This window comes from Nerophis ophidion, linkage group LG17, assembly GCF_033978795.1.
Source record: "Nerophis ophidion isolate RoL-2023_Sa linkage group LG17, RoL_Noph_v1.0, whole genome shotgun sequence".
NCBI lineage: Eukaryota > Metazoa > Chordata > Actinopteri > Syngnathiformes > Syngnathidae > Nerophis > Nerophis ophidion.
In genome coordinates this window covers 2647640-2670626 of record NC_084627.1, presented here as the reverse complement: position 1 = coordinate 2670626, position 22987 = coordinate 2647640, and the positions used below count along the sequence as shown (strand labels likewise).

The 22987-nt window shown below is 41.8% G+C and overlaps 1 protein-coding gene across 3 annotated transcripts in view; it reads left to right on the top strand.

Moving 5' to 3' along the window:
- The window catches only part of pdlim5b (PDZ and LIM domain 5b), a 201158-nt gene that overhangs the window by 78246 nt on the left and 99925 nt on the right, over positions 1-22987 (top strand). For all 3 annotated transcript variants that reach the window (XM_061875712.1, XM_061875714.1, XM_061875713.1), the window contains exon 3: positions 18960-19111. In XM_061875712.1, the coding sequence (XP_061731696.1) occupies positions 18960-19111 (152 nt within the window). The remainder of the gene's footprint in view (positions 1-18959; positions 19112-22987) is intronic.

The window sequence follows — 22987 nt, the reverse complement described above, 5'->3', positions numbered from 1 at the left end:
AGATGTGTCAGATTGTAGGTGGGTTTATTTTATATCACTGTTTGTTGAATTTTTGTTGCGTTTCACTCGATTGTAAAATATATCCATCAAAAGTGGGTGTGACGTTCATTTTTTGTCAATATACACTGTTTTACTGTTCATAGAAAAATGTAAAATTCTATTGTTTTTAAGGCGGTCTGTCATAACGGTTTTAGCATTCAATCAGACATTATTGTGATGGTTTGTATTAGTGTCCCTAAAAATAGATATACCGGCCCCCAGACACATTTTTTCTCTAAATGTGGCCCCCGAGTCAAAATAATTGCCAAGGCATGCCCATAAGCCATGAATTTATTAACGTGGATCTGCAGTTTATAGAGAGCTACAGCAAAATTGCAAGTCAAACGTCTTCTATGTATGATAGGAGAACATTTCTATGTGGAGTACCTACTGCAAAAAAGCTAGTTAGTTTAGTGATGTATCAGATGTGTCAGATTGTAGGTGGGTTTATTTTATATCACTGTTTGTTGAATTTTTGTTGCGTTTCACTCGATTGTAAAATATATCCATCGAAAGTGGGTGTGACATTCATTTTTTGTCAATATTCACTGTTTTACTGTTCATATAAAAATGTAAAATTCCATTGTTTTTAAGGCAGTCTGTCATAATGGTTTTAGCATTCAGTCAGACATTATTGTGATCTTTTGTATTAGTGTCCCTAAAAATAGATATACCGGCCCCCAGACACATTTTTTCTCTATTGTGGCCCCCGAGCCAAAATAATTGCCAAGGCCTGCCCATAAGCCATGAATTTATTAACGTGGATCCGCAGTTTATAGAGAGCTACAGCAAAATTGCAAGTCAAAGGTCTTCTATGTATGATAGGAGAACATTTCTATGTTGAGTACCTACTGCAAAAAAGCTAGTTAGTTTAGTGATGTGTCAGATTGTAGGTGGGTTTATTTTATATCACTGTTTGTTGAATTTTTGTTGCGTTTCACTCGATTGTAAAATATATCCATCGAAAGTGGGTGTGACATTCATTTTTTGTCAATATTCACTGTTTTACTGTTCATAGAAAAATGTAAAATTTCATTGTTTTTAAGGCGGTCTGTCATAACGTTTTTAGCATTCAATCAGACATTATTGTGATGGTTTGTATTAGTGTCCCAAAAAATAGATATACCGGCCCCCAGACACATTTTTTCTCTAAATGTGGCCCCCGAGTCAAAATAATTGCCAAGGAATGCCCATAAGCCATGAATTTATTAACGTGGATCTGCAGTTTATAGAGAGCTACAGCAAAATTGCAAGTCAAAGGTCTTCTATGTATGATAGGAGAACATTTCTATGTTGAGTACCTACTGCAAAAAAGCTAGTTAGTTTAGTGATGTATCAGACGTGTCAGATTGTAGGTGGGTTTATTTTATATCACTGTTGAATTTTTGTTGCGTTTCACTCGATTGTAAAATATATCAATCAAAAGTGGGTGTGACATAAATTTTTTGTCAATATTCACTGTTTTACTGTTCATAGAAAAATGTAAAATTCCATTGTTTTTAAGGCGGTCTGTCATAACGTTTTTAGCATTCAATCAGACATTATTGTGATGTTTTGTATTAGTGTCCCAAAAAATAGATATACCGGCCCCCAGACACATTTTTTCTCTAAATGTGGCCCCCGAGTCAAAATAATTGCCAAGGCCTGCCCATAAGCCATGAATTTATTAACATGGATCTGCAGCTTATAGAGAGCTACAGCAAAATTGCAAGTCAAAGGTCTTCTATGTATGATAGGAGAACATTTCTATGTTGAGTACCTACTGCAAAAAAGCTAGTTAGTTTAGTGATGTGTCAGATGTGTCAGATTGTAGGTGGGTTTATTTTATATCACTGTTTGTTGAATTTTTGTTGCGTTTCACTCGATTGTAAAATATATCAATCAAAAGTGGGTGTGACATTAATTTTTTGTCAATATTCACTGTTTTACTGTTCATAGAAAAATGTAAAATTCCATTGTTTTTAAGGCAGTCTGTCATAACGGTTTTAGCATTCAATCAGACATTATTGTGATGGTTTGTATTAGTGTCCCAAAAAATAGATATACCGGCCCCCAGACACATTTTTTCTCTATTGTGGCCCCCAAGTCAAAATAATTGCCAAGGCATGCCCATAAGCCATGAATTTATTAACGTGGATCTGCAGTTTATAGAGAGCTACAGCAAAATTGCAAGTCAAAGGTCTTCTATGTATGATAGGAGAACATTTCTATGTTGAGTACCTACTGCAAAAAAGCTAGTTAGTTTAGTGATGTATCAGATGTGTCAGATTGTAGGTGGGTTTATTTTATATCACTGTTTGTTGAATTTTTGTTGCGTTTCACTCGATTGTAAAATATATCAATCGAATGTGGGTGTGACATTCATTTTTTGTCAATATTCACTGTTTTACTGTTCATAGAAAAATGTAAAATTCCACTGTTTTTAAGGCGGTTTGTCATAACGTTTTTAGCATTCAATCAGACATTATTGTGATGGTTTGTATTAGTGTCCCTAAAAATGGATATACCGGCCCCCAGACACATTTTTTCTCTAAATGTGGCCCCCGAGTCAAAATAATTGCCAAGGCATGCCCATAAGCCATGAATTTATTAACGTGGATCTGCAGTTTATAGAGAGCTACAGCAAAATTGCAAGTCAAAGGTCTTCTATGTATGATAGAAGAACATTTCTATGTTGAGTACCTACTGCAAAAAAGCTAGTTAGTTTAGTGATGTGTCAGATTGTAGGTGGGTTTATTTTATATCACTGTTTGTTGAATTTTTGTTGCGTTTCACTCGATTGTAAAATATATCCATCGAAAGTGGGTGTGACATTCATTTTTTGTCAATATTCACTGTTTTACTGTTCATATTAAAATGTAAAATTCCATTGTTTTTAAGGCAGTCTGTCATAACGGTTTTAGCATTCAGTCAGACATTATTGTGATCTTTTGTATTAGTGTCCCTAAAAATAGATATACCGGCCCCCAGACACATTTTTTCTCTATTGTGGCCCCCGAGCCAAAATAATTGCCAAGGCCTGCCCATAAGCCATGAATTTATTAACGTGGATCTGCAGTTTATAGAGAGCTACAGCAAAATTGCAAGTCAAAGGTCTTCTATGTATGATAGAAGAACATTTCTATGTTGAGTACCTACTGCAAAAAAGCTAGTTAGTTTAGTGATGTGTCAGATTGTAGGTGGGTTTATTTTATATCACTGTTTGTTGAATTTTTGTTGCGTTTCACTCGATTGTAAAATATATCCATCGAAAGTGGGTGTGACATTCATTTTTTGTCAATATTCACTGTTTTACTGCTCATAGAAAAATGTAAAATTTCATTGTTTTTAAGGCGGTCTGTCATAACGTTTTTAGCATTCAATCAGACATTATTGTGATGGTTTGTATTAGTGTCCCTAAAAATAGATATACCGGCCCCCAGACAGTCGGCCTTTAACACTTTTCTGTGTGTTTGGTCTGTGTAGCGTTCACATTTTGAGCTGACTCACACCTGAGTTCACTTCTTTTGCATTCCCTGCGAGACCCTGGCCTGTATTTACGAAATGCGTGTCCGCCACAAACTTGGTATTAAACACAGTTGCCCATGTATTAAAAGGCGGCATTCTGAGACTATTACAAGACTCCCCAGGCCTTCGTGTCTCGCTGTAGTTTACCATATATAGTTGTACATATTATTGTCCCTACGGGGCAGGCATTCTTTGTCACTCTCCATTAGTTTAACAAGCCACAAACACGCTACTGCCGAGAGAGTGAGCAAACAATCCGGCAATTTCAATGTCTGCAGCTTTCCCTGAGCCAGGTTTCGGAAGGATGCCAGGGCGAGCTCTGTGGAGCAAAAGGAGGCGTTTTATTGCGAGTAAGTGAGTCAAGACAGAGGCCCTAAAAACCTGGCACTGAGTCACTCGAGGCATTGTGCAGCAAACACCTCATAAGCAGTGCTTCCAGCAGCTTTGCATAATCCTCACTTAAGATCCCAGGAAGTGTGACTGCAAAGAAATGACTCACTGTCCGAGTTCTTGGCCTCCACCTCTGTCACTTCCTCATTCCTCCCAGCTCCTTTCCTTAATTGTCCGCGTTGAACACAATGGATGCATTCTTGTCGCCCCATTGTCTTCTTATTTTCACAACAGTGGAAACCATTACGCTACCGAACGCGAATGCAAACACAGAAGGTGTGAATTTATCCCGACTTAACAAGGCAATGGAGCATCCTATTTGCCAAGTCAGCAAAGTTTATGTTGAGCCCAGATGCACAAAGTACCAATGATTATCACACACACACTAGGTGTGGTGAAGTTTGTCCTTGTTCATCCCCTGGGAGGTGAGGGGAGCAGTGGGCAGCAGCGATGCCGCGCCCAGGAATCATTTTTGGTGATTTAACCCCCAATTCCAACCCTTGATTCTGATTGCCAAGCAGGGAAGTAATGGGTCCCATTTTTTTTTAGTCTTTGGTGTGACTCGGCCAGGGTTTGAACTCACAACCTACCGATCTCAGGGCGGACACTCTAACCCAGGGCTCTCGAGCCAAATATGGCTCTTTTAATGACTGCATCTGGTTCTCGGATAAATCAATCAATCAATCAATCAATGTTTACTTATATAGCCCTAAATCACTGGGTGTCTCAAAAGGCTGCACAAACCACTACGACATCCTCGGTAGGCCCACATAAGGGCAAGGAAAACTCACACCCAGTGGGACGTCTGTGACAATGATGACTATGAGAACCTTGGAGAGGAGGAAAGCAATGAATGTCGAGCGGGTCTAACATGATACTGTGAAAGTTCAATCCATAATGGATCCAACACAGTCGCGAGAGTCCAGTCCAAAGCGGATCCAACACAGCAGCGAGAGTCCCGTTCACAGCGGAGCCAGCAGGAAACCATCCCAAGCGGAGGCGGATCAGCAGCGCAGAGATGTCCCCAGCCGATACACAGGCAAGCAGTACATGGCCACCGGATCGGACCGGACCCCCTCCACAAGGGAGAGTGGGACATAGAAGAAAAAGAAAAGAAACGGCAGATCAACTGGCCTAAAATGGGAGTCTATTTAAAGGCTAGAGTATACAAATGAGTTTTAAGGTGAGACTTAAATGCTTCTACTGAGGTAGCATCTCGAACTGTTACCGGGAGGGCATTCCAGAGTACTGGAGCCCGAACGGAAAACGCTCTATAGCCCGCAGACTTTTTTTGGGCTTTGGGAATCACTAATAAGCCGGAGTCCTTTGAACGCAGATTTCTTGCCGGGACATACGGTACAATACAATGGGCAAGATAGGATGGAGCTAGACCGTGTAGTATTTTATACGTAAGTAGTAAAACCTTAAAGTCACATCTTAAGTGCACAGGAAGCCAGTACAGGTAACGCTTTTAATGTGTGCCTCAAAGGAGAGAGTTGTTACAAAGGAGAGAGTTGTTACTCAGCTGACATTGCTTAACACGATATGAAATAAATATATTTGCTGGTAATCTGTCTGGTTCAAACACTGATGACATCTATTAAACAGAATAGAAGCAAGGAATCATGCAGAGACAGAGTTCAATTTGGCTCAATGAGAAGACAGTTGTTTGGGCTGTATTCTAGTTACAGATCCAAACTACGTTCTAAAAGTCCAGCCCGCGTGCTTCCTTTATTTATTTGGGAGGTCCCTGTTTACATCACTGAAGCTGTCGCTGAGGGAAGGCGGTAATCTCGACAACTCCAGTTAGACACAATATGTGGTTATACAAAAAATGCAAATGTGTTGACGCTGGTGATATCGCCTTGTCTCTCTACTCTGTCCGCGTCACGGCGGTATTGGCCTTGGTAGTCAGCAGGCCGTTCCTGGACACGGACCCTGATACCAGACAGGCTTGCAATCTTTTGGATTACCAGCTTTGCACAGACAAAGAAAAATACCAGTTCAACACAATTGACACTATTTATAGCAACGGTCCTTAAGCATAAAAGTTGTGTGTCTCCTATGTCCCACTCTCCCTTGTGGAGGGGGTCCGGTCCGATCCGGTGGCCATGTACTGCTCGCCTGTGTATCGGCTGGGGACATCTCTGCGCTGCTGATCCGCCTCCGCTTGGGATGGTTTCCTGCTGGCTCCGCTGTGAACGGGACTCTCGCTGCTGTGTTGGATCCGCTTTGGACTGGACTCTTGCGACTGTGTTGGATCCATTATGGATTGAACTTTCACAGTATCATGTTAGACCCGCTCGACATCCATTGCTTTCCTCCTCTCCAAGGTTCTCATAGTCATCATTGTCACCGACGTCCCACTGGGTGTGAGTTTTCCTTGCCCTTATGTGGGCCTACCGAGGATGTCGTAGTGGTTTGTGCAGCCCTTTGAGACACTAGTGATTTAGGGCTATATAAGTAAACATTGATTGATTGATTGAGTGTGATAATATATACATAATTATTCTAACATAATCACAGTGTTAAAAATAACATTCAAAATATAAAAAAATGGTCATGCATTTTAATCCATCCAACCGTTATCTACCACACCTGTTCAAGAAGTCGCGTTAATGGTAAGAAGTGTTTTATTTATTATTGGTTAGCTTCAGAATACAAAGAAGCTTATTAAAAAGAATAAGAGACTTATTGTGCTTTAAAAATGTTGGTTTTACTTAAAAATGCGCGCATTCTGTTGTTTTCAGTGTTAAAAAATATATAGCTCTCACGGAAATACATTTTAAAATATTTGGCTTTCATGGCTCTCTCAGCCAAAAAGGTTCCCGACCCCTGCTCTAACCACTGAGTAGGCTAAGTTAGTTAGTTAGTTAAGTAAGTTAGGGCCAACTTGTCATGTCTTGTGATCATGTTTTGTTTACTTATGTTCCGTTACTTCAAGGCTCCCATTAGTTCCTGTTTTTTCACTCCCTTGTTTTGCCACCATGGCGACCCATTAGTTTTCACTTGTCCTCATGAGACTCACGCACCGGTTTAAGCCTGTCATTTTCTGTTGTCGGGCGTCGTCACTGGCGTCCATGCTTACTCTGCACTCTGATTCTGCGTCATGCCATGTTTACTGTTCCAGTTCATAGTTCATGCTGCTCTGCTCTTTTCTTGCCACATTCAGTGTTTTGTTTATTCAAGCCACAGTTAGCGAGTTTTCGTTTCATGTCCATAGTTTTGCTTTTGTGGTAGTTTTTGCTCCTTTGTATTTTTTGGACGGCGTGGCGCAGTGGGAGAGTGGCCGTGCGCAACCCGAGGGTCACTGGTTCAAATCCCACCTAGAACCAACCTCGTCACGTCCGTTGTGTCCTGAGCAAGACACTTCACCCTTGCTCCTGATGGGTGCTGGTTGGCGCCTTGCATGGCAGCTCCCTCCATCAGTGTGTGAATGTGTGTGAATGGGTAAATGTGGAAGTAGTGTCAAAGCGCTTTGAGTACCTTGAAGGTAGAAAAGCGCTATACAAGTACAACCCATTTATCAGTTATCATTTAAGTTTGTGTCTCCGCCTTGTGTGCGCCTTTTGTTCGCACTTTTATAGCAATAATTCAATCATGTGCCGTATTTTTCGGAGTGTAAGTCGTACCTGCCGAAAATGCATAATAAATAAGGAAAAAAACATATATAAGTCGCATTGTTTGGGGAAATTTATTTGATAAAACCCAACACCAAAAATAGACATTTGAAAGACAATTTAAAATAAATAAAGAATAGTGAACAACAGGCTGAATAAGTGTACGTTATATGAGGCATAAATAACCAACTGAGAAGGTGCCTGGTATGTTAACCTAACATATTATGGTAAGAGTCATTTAAATAAATAGTGAAGTGTGAATTATATTTATATAGCGCTTTTCTCTAGTGACTCAAAGCGCTTTACATCGTGAAACCCAATATCTAAGTTACATTTAAACCAGTGTGGGTGGCACTGGGAGCAGGTGGGTAAAGTGTCTTGCCCAAGGACACAACGGCAGTGACTAGGATGGCGGAAGCGGGAATCGAACCTGCAACCCTCAAGTTGCTGGCACGGCCACTCTACCAACCGAGCTATAACATATAGAACATGCTATACGTTTACCAAACAATCTGTCACTCCTAATCCATAAATCCCATGAAATCTTATACGTCTAGTCTCTTACGTGAATGAGCTAAATAAAAGTATTTGATATTTTACGGTATTGTGTTGATAACTTCACACAAAAGTTGCTCCTGAGTATAAGTCGCACCCCCGGCCAAATTATGAAAAAAACTGTGACTTATAGTCCGAAAAATGCGGTATTCACCTTCATGCCATGTCCGGTCCAGTTCTGTTGCATCCCGGGAAAACAATCCACAAAGAAAACTGCACCATAGTCTAAGTTATGACACAACTGTTGAAAGTACCCATAGTGTCCAGATGACTGAATTTTCATTAACACCTTCTATTTATATCTGACCGTTTGTAGCTGAGATAGACACTAGCGCCCCCCAAAGGGAATAAGCGGTAGGAAATGGATGGATTTGCAAAAAATATTTTTGGCATAAATTAGGTGAAGTTGCTGAATGTGAGTGTGAATGTTGTCTGTCTATCTGTGTTGGCCCTGCGATGAGGTGGCGACTTGTCCAGGGTGTACCCCGCCTTCCGCCAAGTGTAGCTGAGATAGACACTAGCGACCCCCAAAGGGAATAAGCGGTAGGAAATGGATGGATTTGCAAAAAATCTTTTTGGCATAAATTAGGTGAAGTTGCTGAATGTGAGTGTGAATGTTGTCTGTCTATCTGTGTTGGCCCTGCGATGAGGTGGCGACTTGTCCAGGGTGTACCCCGCCTTCCGCCAAGTGTAGCTGAGATAGACACTAGCGACCCCCAAAGGGAATAAGCGGTTGAAATGGATGGATTTGCAAAAAATATTTTTGGCATAAATTAGGTGAAGTTGCTGAATGTGAGTGTGAATGTTGTCTGTCTATCTGTGTTGGCCATTCGATGAGGTGGCGACTTGTCCAGGGTGTACTGCGCCTTCCGCCGAGTGTAACTGAGATAGACACTAGTGCCCCCCAAAGGGAATAAGCGGTAGAAAATGGATGGATTTGCAAAAAATATTTTTGGCATAAATTAGGTGAAGTTGCTGAATGTGAGTGCGAATGTTGTCTGTCTATCTGTGTTGGCCCTGTGATGAGGTGGCGACTTGTCCAGGGTTTACCCCGCCTCTCACCCGATTGTAGCTGAGATAGACACTAGCTCCCCCCAAAGGGAATAAGCGGTAGGAAATGGATGGATTTGCAAAAAATATTTTTGGCATAAATTAGGTGAAGTTGCTGAATGTCAGTGTGAATGTTGTCTGTCTATCTGTGTTGGCCCTGCGATGAGGTGGCGACTTGTCCAGGGTGTACCCCGCCTTCCGCCAAGTGTAGCTGAGATAGGCACCAGCGACCCCCAAAGGGAATAAGCGGTTGAAATGGATGGATTTGCAAAAAATATTTTTGGCATAAATTAGGTGAAGTTGCTGAATGTGAGTGTGAATGTTGTCTGTCTATCTGTGTTGGCCATTCGATGAGGTGGCGACTTGTCCAGGGTGTACTGCGCCTTCCGCCGAGTGTAACTGAGATAGACACTAGTGCCCCCCAAAGGGAATAAGCGGTAGAAAATGGATGGATTTGCAAAAAATATTTTTGGCATAAATTAGGTGAAGTTGCTGAATGTGAGTGCGAATGTTGTCTGTCTATCTGTGTTGGCCCTGTGATGAGGTGGCGACTTGTCCAGGGTGTACCCCGCCTTCCGCCGAGTGTAGCTGAGATAGACACTAGCGCCCCCCAAAGGGAATAAGCGGTTGGAAATGGATGGATTTGCAAAAAATATTTTTGGCATAAATAAGGTGAAGTTGCTGAATGTGAGTGTGAATGTTGTCTGTCTATCTGTGTTGGCCCTGCGATGAGGTGGCGACTTGTCCAGGGTGTAGCCCGCCTTCCGATGATTGTAGCTGAGATAGACACTAGCGCCCCCCAAAGGGAATAAGCGGTTGAAAATGGATGGATTTGCAAAAAATATTTTTGGCATAAATTAGGTGAAGTTGCCGAATGTGAGTGTGAATGTTGTCTGTCTATCTGTGTTGGCCCTGCGATGAGGTGGCGACTTGTCCAGGGTGTACCCCGCCTTCCGCCTGATTGTAGCTGAGATAGGCACCAGCGCCCCCGTGACCTCAAAGGGAATAAGTGGTAGAAATGGATGGATGAATGGATGGTTCTTAACCTTGTTGGAGGTACCGAACCCCACCAGTTTCATATGCGCATAAATCGAACCCTTTAGTGAAAAAAATGATAATAATAAAAAATGTTCAAATTCAAGCAAAAGTCATATGTTTTTTTACTGGTGCACAAAATGAACCGTATATGAACATCACCTTGTTCAAAGAACAAAACCAACACAGTGCATGAACTCACAACAAATTGCACACCTTACACACGAATTGATTAAAGTGGACCCCGACTTAAACAAGTTTGTAACACCCGCATAAGTTTTTCGACTTGTTTAAGTCGGGCTCCACGTTAATCAATTTATGGTACACACATGGGTATTTAAAACAGAAATGTGCTCCTTTCATACATACAGGATCTTTAACTATCTTTTTTGCAGTAGGTACTCAACCAGGTACCACAGTAGGTACCATGAATTGATTTACGTGGACCCTGACTTAAACAAGTGGAAAAACTTATTCGGGTGTTACCATTTAGTGGTCAATTGTATGGAATATTTACTGTACTGTGCAATCTACTAATACAATTTTAAATCAATTAATCAAAACATAGAAATGTTCTCCTTTCATACATAGAAGACATTTGACTTGCAATTTTGCTGTGGCTCTCTGTAAACTGCAGCTCATTCCTGTGGTAAAGAGGATTTTTGACTCATGTTGTTTCACAATTGGACTAAAAACAACTTCTAATTGCTCCTGTCTTTTTAAACATGTCATAGTCATTTTTGCAACACATTTTAAAATTGATTTACGTGGACCCCGACTTAAACAAGTTGAAAAACTTATTCGGGTGTTACCATTTAGGGGTCAATTGTACGAAATATGTACTGTACCGTGCAATCTACTAATACAATTTTGAATCAATTAATCAAAACATAGAAATGTTCTCCTGTCATACATAGAAGACATTTGACTTGCAATTTTGCTGTGGGTCTCTGTAAACTGCAGGTCATTCTTGTGGTAAAGAGGATTTTTGACTCAAATTGTTTCACAATTGGACTAAAAACAACTTCTAATTGCTCCTGTCTTTTTAAACATGTCATAGTCATTTTTGCAACACATTTTAAAATTGATTTACGTGGACCCCGACTTAAACAAGTTGAAAAACTTTTTCGGATGTTACCATTTAGTGGTCAATTGTACTGAGTATGTACTGTACTGTGCAATCTACTAATACAATTTTAAATCAATTAATCAAAACATAGAAATGTTCTCCTTTCATACATAGAAGACATTTGACTTGCAATTTTGCTGTGGCTCTCTGTAAACTGCAGATCATTCCTGTGGTAAAGAGGATTTTTGACTCATATTGTTTCACAATTGGACTAAAAACAACTTCTGATTGCTCCTGTCTTTTTAAACATGTCAGAGTAATTTTTGCAACACATGATAAAATTGATTTATGTGGACCCCGACTTAAACAAGTTGAAAAACTTATTCAGGTGTTTCCATTTAGTGGTCAATTGTACGGAATGTGTACTGTACTGTGCAATCTACTAATACAATTTTAAATCAATTAATCAAAACATAGAAATGTTCTCCTAACATACATAGAAGACATTTGACTTGCAATTTTGCTGTGGCTCTCTGTAAACTGCAGATCATTGCTGTGGAAAAGAGGATTTTTGACTCATATTGTTTCACAATTGGACTAAAAACAACTTCTAATTGCTCCTGTCTTTTTAAACATGTCATAGTCATTTTTGCAACACATGATAAAATTGATTTACCTGGACCCCGACTTAAACAAGTGGAAAAACTTATTCGGGTGTTACCATTTAGTGGTCAATTGTACGGAATATGTACTGTACTGTGCAATCTACTAATACGATTTTAAATCAATTAATCAAAACATAGAAATGTTCTCCTGTCATACATAGAAGACATTTGACTTGCAATTTTGCTGTGGCTCCCTGTAAACTGCAGATCATTCCTGTGGTAAAGAGGATTTTTGACTCATATTGTTTCACAATTGGACTAAAAACAACTTCTAATTGTTCCTGTCTTTTTAAACATGTCATAGTCATTTTTGCAACGCATGATAAAATTGATTTACGTGGACCCCGACTTAAACAAGTTGAAAAACTTATTCGGGTGTTTCCATTTACTGGTCAATTGTACGGAATATGTACTGTACCGTGCAATCTACTAATACAATTTTGAATCAATTAATCAAAACATGGAAATATTTTCCTGTCATACATAGAAGACATTTGACTTGCAATTTTGCTGTGGCTCTCTGTAAACTGCAGCTCATTCCTGTGGTAAAGAGGATTTTTGACTCATATTGTTTCACAATTGGACTAAAAACAACTTCTAATTGCTCCTGTCTTTTTAAACATGTCATAGTCATTTTTGCAACACATGATAAAATTGATTTACGTGGACCCCGACTTAAACAAGTGGAAAAACTTATTCAGGTGTTTCCATTTAGTGGTCAATTGTACAGAATATGTACTGTACTGTGCAATCTACTAATACAATTTTAAATCAATTAATCAAAGCATAGAAATGTTCTCATGTCATACATAGAATACATTTGACTTGCAATTTTTCTGTGGCTCTCTGTAAACTGCAGATCATTGCTGTGGTAAAGAGGATTTTTGACTCATATTGTTTCACAATTGGACTAAAAACAACTTTTAATTGCTCCTGTCTTTTTAAACATGTCATAGTCATTTTTGCAACACATGATAAGATGTTGTGTACACAATACAAATAACACAGGGATTCTTTTGTCACTAAGTCTTTGAACATTCCATATGGTCCTGGGCTATGGTTATTATCTTTTGGGCTCTTGAAATGGGAATCACCCTCAGCTACTTCACAGCGTCATCTGTGGTGTACAAACGCTAAATGACATGTAGACATTGAGGTCATGATGTGAGCCCCTCTTATCTTCCGTTCTTTAGCAGAATACCTCCGTCATGGCCCTGTCACGATATGCACGCCTGTTTTTCAGCACCTTCCCCACTGATTACTACCATCTGACTCCCAGCACACCTTAGTTTCTTCCCGTCACACTCTTTCATACTTGGGAGGGATGACGCAAAGATACGATGGAACGACGCCAGAGTAAAATCACACGTTTGCAAAGTTCTCTTTTGTTGCTGCGTAATTGCAGCCGGCGCGGTCGGACAGGTTTCAAGTTGATTAACAAGGTGGGGCTGGTGATTGGTATCTCATGATCTCACATGGCAGTTTGGACTTTACTATTATTTCCTTGTATTTTGCATTATTTTACACTTGCTGCTTATCACCAGTTACCCTCAGGTTTGGGCACTTTTTGTCCTCACCTGTTTCCAGATTGGGAATCAGACTACACAGTTGTTCCTGGTTGTCATCAGAAGGCTTCTCATGCCTGGATTATTTTTGCTTTGTACTAGAGAGGTCCGATAATGGCTTATTTTTTGCCGATATTAGGATATTTCCCAACACATTATCATGCCCAATTTCGCTGGTTGCATTAAACAATGTAACAAGGTTTTCGAAAAATAAATCAACTGAAGTAATGGAAAAAAATGCCAACACGACACTGCCATATTTATTATTGAAGTCACAAAGTGCATTATTTTTTTTTTTAACATGCCTCAAAACAGCAGCTTGGAATTGAGGACATGCTCTCCCTGAGAGAGCATGAGGAGGTTAAGGTGGGCGGGATTTGGGTTAGTTAGTGCCGCAAGGGGTTCTAGGTATTTGTTTTGTTGTGTTACGGTGCGGATGTTCTCACGAAATGTGTTTTGTCATTCTTGTTTGGTGTGAGTTCACAGTGTGGCGCATATTTGTAACGGTGTTAAAGTTGTTTATACGGCCACCCTCAGTGTGACCTGTATGGCTGTTGACCAAGTATGCGTTGCATTCACTTGTGTGTGTGTAAAAAGCCATAGATATTATGTGATTTGGCCGGCACACCCCCAATATTGTTGTCTGGGTGGAAATTGGGAGAAATTTAGGAGAATGGTTGCCCCGGGAGATTTTCGGGAGGGGCACTGAAATTCGGGAGTCTCCCGGGAAAATCGGGAGGGTCGACAAGTATGACTGGGGGATGCAACTGCTCTGTACTTCTCCCTACGTCCGTGTACCACTTTGTACAGCGGCGTTTTAAAAAGTCATACATATTACTTTCTGAAACTGATACCGATAATTTCCGATGTTACATTTTAAAGCATTTATCGGCCGATAAAAAAGGTAGTCCGATATTATTGGACATCTCTACTTTGTACTGCCTTGTGTTCCCTACGCTTCCTGATCACCAGTTAACCTCTGGTTTGGGCACTTTTTGTCCTCACCTGTTTCCAGATTTAGAATCAGACTACACAGTTGTTCCTGGTTGTCATCAGAAGGCTTCTCATGCCTGGATCATTTTACTTTGTACTAGAGAGGTCCGATAATGGCTTATTTTTGGCCGATATTCGGATATTTCCCAACTCTTAATTACCGATACATACAGTCGTGGAATTAACACATTATTATGCCCAATTTCGCTGGCTGCATTAAACAATGTAACAAGGTTTTCCAAAAATAAATCAACTGAAGTTATGGAAAAAAATGCCAACACGACACTGCCATATTTATTATTGAAGTCACAAAGTGCATTTTTTTTTTTTTAACATGCCTCAAAACAGCAGCTTGGAATTGAGGACATGCTCTCCCTGAGAGAGCATGAGGAGGTTAAGGTGGGCGGGATTTGGGTTAGTTAGTGCCGCAAGGGGTTCTAGGTATTTGTTTTGTTGTGTTACGGTGCGGATGTTCTCCCGAAATGTGTTTTGTCATTCTTGTTTGGTGTGAGTTCACAGTGTGGCGCATATTTGTAACGGTGTTAAAGTTGTTTATACGGCCACCCTCAGTGTGACCTGTATGGCTGTTGACCAAGTATGCGTTGCATTCACTTGTGTGTGTGTGTAAAAAGCCATAGATATTATGTGATTTGGCCGGCACGCCCCCAATATTGTTGTCTGGGTGGAAATTGGGAGAAATTCAGGAGAATGGTTGCCCCGGGAGATTTTCGGGAGGGACACTGAAATTCGGGAGTCTCCCGGGAGAATCGGGAGGGTCGGCAAGTATGACTGGGGGATGCAACTGCTCTGTACTTCTCCCTACGTCCGTGTACCACTTTGTACAGCGGCGTTTTAAAAAGTCATACATATTACTTTTTGAAAATGATACCGCTAATTTCCGATGTTACATATTAAAGCATTTATCGCCCGCTAAAAAAGGCAGTCCGATATTATTGGACATCTCTGCTTTGTACCTTAACGTGCTGCCTTGTGTTCCCTACGATTCCTGATCACCAGTTACCCTATGGTTTGGGCACTTTTTGTCCTCACCTGTTTCCTGATGTGGAATTAGACTACACAGTTGTTCCTGGTTGTCATCAGAAGGCTTCTCATGCCTGGATCATTTTACTTTGTACTAGAGAGGTCCGATAACGGCTTATTTTTTGCCGATATTCGGATATTTCCTAACTCTTAATTACCGATATATACAGTCGTGGATTTAACACATTATTATGTTTTTATCTTTTAACCTTTTTGAACAAGTCGTGCATGCTTTTATTTCAAGTGGCCTGGACTACTGCAATGCACTTTATGCTGGCATTAGCCAAAAAGCTCTCTCCCGGTTGCAGTTAGTCCAGAACGCGGCAGCACGACTTTTAACAGGGGCCAGGAAACGCCAGCATATAACCCCAATTCTTCAGAGTTTGCACTGGCTCCCTGTTCATTTTAGAATTGATTTTAAAACATTGCTGTTTGTTTTTAAATCTTTACATGGACTGGCACCTCAATATATCTCGGACCTCATCCAAATTTACATTCCTGCGCGCGCTCTGAGGTCCGAGAGCCAGTTCCAGCTCGTGGTGCCCAAGACCAGACTTAAGACCAGGGGAGACAGGGCCTTCTCTGTGGTCGGCCCTAAGCTCTGGAACACTCTGCCCCTCCATGTTCAAACTGCTTCCACAGTGGAGTGTTTTAAGTCTTGTCTTAAGACCCGCTTTTATTCTTTGGCTTTTAACACTACGTGAGTTGTGTGGTCCTCTGTTCTCTGTTGTCCTCTGTGTTTTTTATACACTTTGATTTCTATTTTACTGTTTTAATTGATTTTACCCTTTAAAATTGTTTTTAATCATATTTGTTTTTATATCGTTTTTATTGTTTTTATATTTATTTATTTTTTGTTTTTATTCAGTCATTGGTGGAGCAGAGGGGTTAGTGCGTCTGCCTCACAATACGAAGTTCCTGCAGTCCTGGGTTCAAATCCAGGCTGGGGATCTTTCTGTGTGGAGTTTGCATGTTCTCCCCGTGAGTGCGTGGGTTCCCTCCGGGTACTCCGGCTTCCTCCCACCTCCAAAGACATGCACCTGGGGATAGGTTGATTGGCAACACTAAATTGGCCCTAGTGTGTGAATGTTGTCTGTCTATCTGTGTTGGCCCTGCGATGAGGTGGCGACTTGTCCAGGGTGTACCCTGCCTTCCGCCCGATTGTAGCTGAGATAGGCGCCAGCGCCCCCCGCGACCCCGAAAGGGAATAAGCGGTAGAAAATGGATGGATGGATGGATGGATATATTAGGGATGTCCCAATACAACTTTTTCACTTCCGATACGATACCGATATTGTAGCCTTGAGTATTTGCCGATACCGATATCAATACGATACGATATAGGCACGAATCATACATATATTTATTCCTTATTTTGTCTTGTAGAATGTTAGAAAAGGCTTGATAAAGTGATGTTACTGTTAGTGATGTTGTAGTGTTAAAACAGAAAACAATAGTCAGCAAGAGTAGGTATAGGAAAAACTGACCCATTTATTATTAACCAATAGGTTACATAAATTTTAACCTTCAACATAAGAGTATTACCTCAACAAATCCAATAAAAACAAAATGTTATATTTAAAGTGCAAAATAACCACTAATACCAACATAATTATACAATTGAAAAGAATAAATTAAAAATAAATTAGAAGACCCTCAAAAATAACCTAAATAAATCCAATAAAAAAAACAAAAAATGTTTTAAAGTGCAAACAATCCAAGTTCACTTCAGTTATTTTTTTACTGTCAGCATATGTTGGAAACAACTGTGGGCAGGGACAAAAACCACAAAAACAACACAATATTGTCCACTGTCCAACTGCTCTAAATTAAGAGTTCGCAGCTCCAGTTTCACTGACTGACTATGCCCAAAACAATGTAGTAATTACTCTTAGTCTTCACTGAAGAATAGTGTAAACGCAATAAACATATCACTCTAATAACAAGAGCATAAAACAAATAATAATCAGTCAGTGCTGACTACCCTTACTACTCCTCCTCCTCCTTCTCCACTTTCTGCAGTCCGAGCATAATGTGGAGATTTTTTTTTAAGAAGATAAGCATTTCGGCATGCTGTGAGTTAAAATACTTCCACACAGCCGACATCAGTACACTTTGCTGAGCACACGCGTTGTCGTTGTTGTGATCACGTGGGCTGTGCATGCTGGATCAGAGACGCTCTTCTTCCGCGGCCGCCACCAACGTTAATTAAGGGGCATTGCCGCCACCTACTGTGTTGGAGTGTGATCAAACCAGTCACCTATTGTAGAAGTGCTGCAGCGGCAAATGGACAGCTTATATCGGAGCGCTTATATCGGAGTTTTTAGATTCAGTCCGATAAAATCCGATATTCACTTTTTTGGCTAATATCGGACCGATTTCCGATATCAATATCGGATCGGGACATCCCTAATATATATATCCATCCATCCATCCATTTTCTACCGCTTATTCCCTTTCGGGGTAGCGGGGGGCGCTGGCGCCTATCTCAGCTACAATCGGGCGGAAGGCAGTGTACACCCTGGACAAGTCGCCACCTCATCGCAGGGCCAACAGAGATAGACAAACAACATTCACACTCACATTCACACACTAGGGCCAATTTAGTGTTGCCAATCAACCTATCCCCAGGTGCATGTTTTTGGAAGTGGGAGGAAGCCGGAGTACCCGGAGGGGGGAACCCACGCATTCACGGGGAGAACATGCAAACTCCACACAGAAAGATCCCGAGCCTGGATTTGAACCCAGGACTGCAGGAACTTCGTATTGTGAGGCAGACACACTAACCCCTCTGCCACCTACTTTTTTAAATTTTATTTTATATATTTATTTATTTATTTTTTACAATTGTTTTTAACATGGCTGTGCAGCACTTTGGAAACATTATTGTTGTTTAAATGTGCTATATAAATAAAGTGGATTGGATTGGATTGAAGACTCACGGTCATTAGAAAACATCACTGCACATCATGATGGCAGCTACAATTTCCATCTTTAAGATCTAAAAAAAATATTTGGGAATGTCCGGTGGGCCTGATTAAAAAGCAAAACAAACGCATGTGGTCTCGGGCCTAATTTGCCCAGGTCTGGTGTTAAGCAATGTCAGCTATGATGTATCTGAGAGCCAGATGCCGTCATCAAAAGAGCCACATCTGGCTCTAGAGCCATAGGTTCCCTACCCCTGATCTAAAATGACCTTATAAGGAGTTATTGTGCTACTTGTAAATCTTGTCCCTATTCATACACCGTTACTCATTCATTCAAGTCATATTTAGTGAACTGTTTCAGCTCTGCAGAACCATGAAGGCCTATTCACCTACTATTGTCGTGATTGACTTCCGAATCATAACAAGTTGGGGTTATGTTGTAATGAACTCTACTGTACACTTTTTAACTGGTTTTATTTGCATTTTTGCATGGGTGGTCACAGCTGACGGACGGCGGCAAAGCAGCCCGAGCCAAGATGAGTGTGGGAGACGTCATTCTGTCCATAAATGGCATCTCCACTGAGAGCATGAATCACCTCGAGGCCCAGAACAAGATTAAAGCCTGTGCTGGCAATCTCAGCCTAACTTTACAAAGGTAAGAAATGCAGCAGGGGTGCTCAATTATATTTGTCCAAGGGCCAGATTTTTTTTTAGCACACAGTATGCGGGCCAGATTGGGTCGGAAAAGGCTGATTAAAACATTATACATCAGGGGTGCCCACACTTTTTCTGCAGGCGAGCTACTTTTCAATTGACCAACTCGAGGGGATCTACCTCATTTATATATATCATTTATATTTATTTATTTATGAAAGAGACATTTTTGTAAACAAGTTAATTGTGTTTAATGATAATACAAGCATGTGTAACACATATAGATGTCTTTCTTTCACAAAGACAAGAATATAAGTTGGTGTATTACCTGATTCTGATGACTTGCATTGATTGGAATCAGACAGTAATGATGATAACGCCCACATTTTCAAATGGAGGAGAAAAAAAGTTGTCCTTTCTGTACAATACCACATGAAAGTGGTTGGTTTTTGGCATCTAATTCATCCAGCTTCCATACACTTTACAAGAAAAACATTGGCGGCAAATTCCGTAGCTTGCTTGATTGACATTCACGGCACCCGAGGGTCTTGTGAGATGACGCTGGCTGCTGCCAGTTCATTATTATGAAAAAATGACAGAGAGGAAGGCGAGAAACACTTTTTATTTCAACAGACTTTCGCGCCGTCCCTTCCGTCAAAACTCTAAAGGCCGACTGCACATTTCCTATCTTCACAATAAAAGCCCTGCTTCATGCTGCTCTGAGAGAGCCAAAAAGCCAAATATTTTAAAATGTATTTCCCTAAGAGCCATATAATTTTTTTTTAACACCGAACACAACTAAACGCGTGCATTCTTAAGTAAGACCGACATTTCCAGAGTATATATAATAGGTCTCTTATTCTTTGTATTAACATTGTTATTCTGAAGTTAACTGTGGAGGGGGCGTGGCCTGCGGGCCTGCAGCAAAGCGGGATGTTGCCAGGACCGGCCTCGAAATCAGCGACAGGTGCATAGACGGCCCACCTGGGCCTTTTTATCTAATCACCTGTCGCTCTGTTATAAGCAGCAGCCAGGAGGAGAGACAGGGTTGGGGCTGGAGCCAGAGCGCGAGCGAGAACGAAAGAGAAAAAGGCAATTGCTGGAAAGCAACTGAGAGAAAAATAAAATAAAACAATATTGTAACCCTAAAACAGACTCTTGGTGGTCTGAAGAACCCCCAGGAGGGCAAGCCCCACACTAACCAATAATAAATAAATTACTTCTTACCATTAGCGCAATTTTTTTAACATAAAAAAGCATGAGAATGTTTTATATTTTGAACATTATTTTTAACACCGTGATTACAAGCGGAATTAGTCATTACTTATCGTGTTAAGCAATGTCAGCTCAGATTTATCCGAGAGCCAGATGCAGTCATCAAAAGAACCACATCTGGCTCTACACTGCAAAAACTGAAATCTAAGTAAGATCAAATATCTCAAATAAGGGAGATATTTGCTTATTTTCTGTCTGATAAGAACATTCTTCTCACTAAGCAGATTTTATGTTAGAGTGTTTTACTTGTTTTAAGGGTTTCGGTCCTAAATGATCTCAGTAAGATATTACAGCTTGTTGCTGAGATGTGATGACCTATATTGAGTAAAACATTGTCATGACACGGAGTCGAACCCGCGTTTCCTCGGCGGCTGGAGCTGCGGCCGCCTCTGCTGACAGCGCGCCAAGATGCGCCTCCTTTGACAGCGCACTCAGACTTGTCCCCACTCGTGCTGAGGGCAGCACGCCTGCGCAGCAACAAGCCTGCGGTCAATCAACAATCGACACACCTGAACTTGATGAAAGGGAGCGGCATAAAGACCAGCAGACCCAAGGAACCTTTGCCAGAACGTCGCTAACCTTCCCGTAAGCTTCACGTCTGGCATCCCCTTCCCCGTGATTTCCTCACCTTTGCTTTGCTCTCTCTCTGTGTATCCCTGGTTCATGTCTCTTTGTGTGTTCACAGTGACTCCCCTGCCTTCCGTGATCAAGCCTTGTCCTACGACATCCAACCGGATTCCTGACTGCCCTCCTCGATCCACGACCTCCCTGCTCGGACCCAGACTACACTGCCTCGCTCCTCCCCACGACCCATTGCCTGTCCACGAACTGCCTCTTCGTCTTGCCCCTCGTGATTCGACGAAAGATTACAACCAACACTCACAGACAACAACCCTGGGTAACATTTACATTATTAATATTACACATAGTCACACTCATTCACTTAGAGTAGCATACACATGTCATATATGTATCAAAGGTTTAAAATAAACCTTGAAAGAACCGCAGTTCTGTCCTGGTTGTCGCCTCCTTCCCTTTGAACATAACAGTACGTTCTGGCCAACAACATGTCGGAACCAGGTGACAACGGTAAGCCCCAGCCCCGGACATCCAGATCCTCCGACCTGGCAATCCTTAGCTCCGTGGTTAGCGAACATCAGGTTCGTTTTTCTGCCCTTGAGGACAAATTAGAGAGAGACTTTACCCGACTACATTCCAGACTGGACAACATGTGCCCTGGGGCCAGTCCAGGACCTGTGGAACCCCCACCGGTCCGCCAATCCACTACCCCGACTCCCAAGGCTGATCTATCCCTGGTTCCTGCTTGCTATCACGACCTAGCTGAGGTCTTCAGTAAGGTACGTGCTCTGGGACTACCCCCTCATAGGCCCTATGACTGTGCCATTGAATTACTCCCTAACGCTACCCTGCCGTCTAGTCGCCTTTACAGTTTGTCTCTTCCAGAGAAGGAGGCCATGAGGAAGTATATTTCGGAGGGTCTTGCCACGGGCATAATTACCCCGTCCAAGTCTCCACTGGCGGCAGGATTCTTTTTTGTGGCCAAGAAGGACGGGTCACTTCGGCCCTGCATTGATTACCGTCACCTCAACAACATTACCATCAAAAACAAGTACCCTCTTCCGCTACTCAACTCTTCCTTTGAGTCCTTGGCACCTGCAACCATATTCACCAAACTGGATCTTCGGAACGCCTATCACCTGGTACGTATCAGAAAGGGAGACGAGTGGAAAACTGCCTTCAACACCCATATGGGGCATTATGAGTATCGGGTAATGCCCTTTGGACTTACTAACGCACCTGCAGTTTTTCAAACACTAGTTAACGACATCCTCCGTGACATGCTGGATCAATTCGTGGTTGTGTACCTTGACGATATTCTGATTTTCTCCCGTAACCTCTCTGATCACCAGCAACATGTCCGACGTGTCCTGCAACGCCTCTTGGAAAATTGTCTATTTGTTAAGGCAGAAAAATGCTGCTTCCACTCCTCTTCGGTTGAATTCCTGGGATTTGTGGTCGAAAGGGGTCATATAAGACCCGACCCGAAGAAGGTGGAGGCCGTGGTGAAGTGGCCGCAACCAACCACAAGGACGGAACTTCGGAGGTTCCTCGGCTTTGCCAGCTTCTACCGACGATTCATCCAGAACTTCAGTAGGGTTGCGGCACCGCTCCACGCTCTCACGTCTACAAACGTGCCTTTCGTGTGGACTCTTTTGGCTAGGAAGGCCTTTGAGGAACTAAAGGAGCGTTTTGTTTCCGCCCCCATTCTAGTTCACCCCGACTTGGACACTGCCTTCTTGGTTGAGGTGGACGCCTCAGACTCGGGGATTGGGGCTATTCTCTCTCAAAGATCCAAGAGTGACAATTTGATTCACCCTGTTGCCTTCTTCTCTAGACGTCTGACTCAGGCCGAACAGAACTATGATGCTGGGAATAGAGAGTTATTGGTGGTCCACGAGGCCCTGGTGGAATGGAGACACTGGCTGGAAGGAGCTAGACACCAGTTCCAGATTCTGACCGACCACAGCAACCTTCTGCACATCCGAGCTGCAAAAAGAATCAACAATCGCCAGGCAAGGTG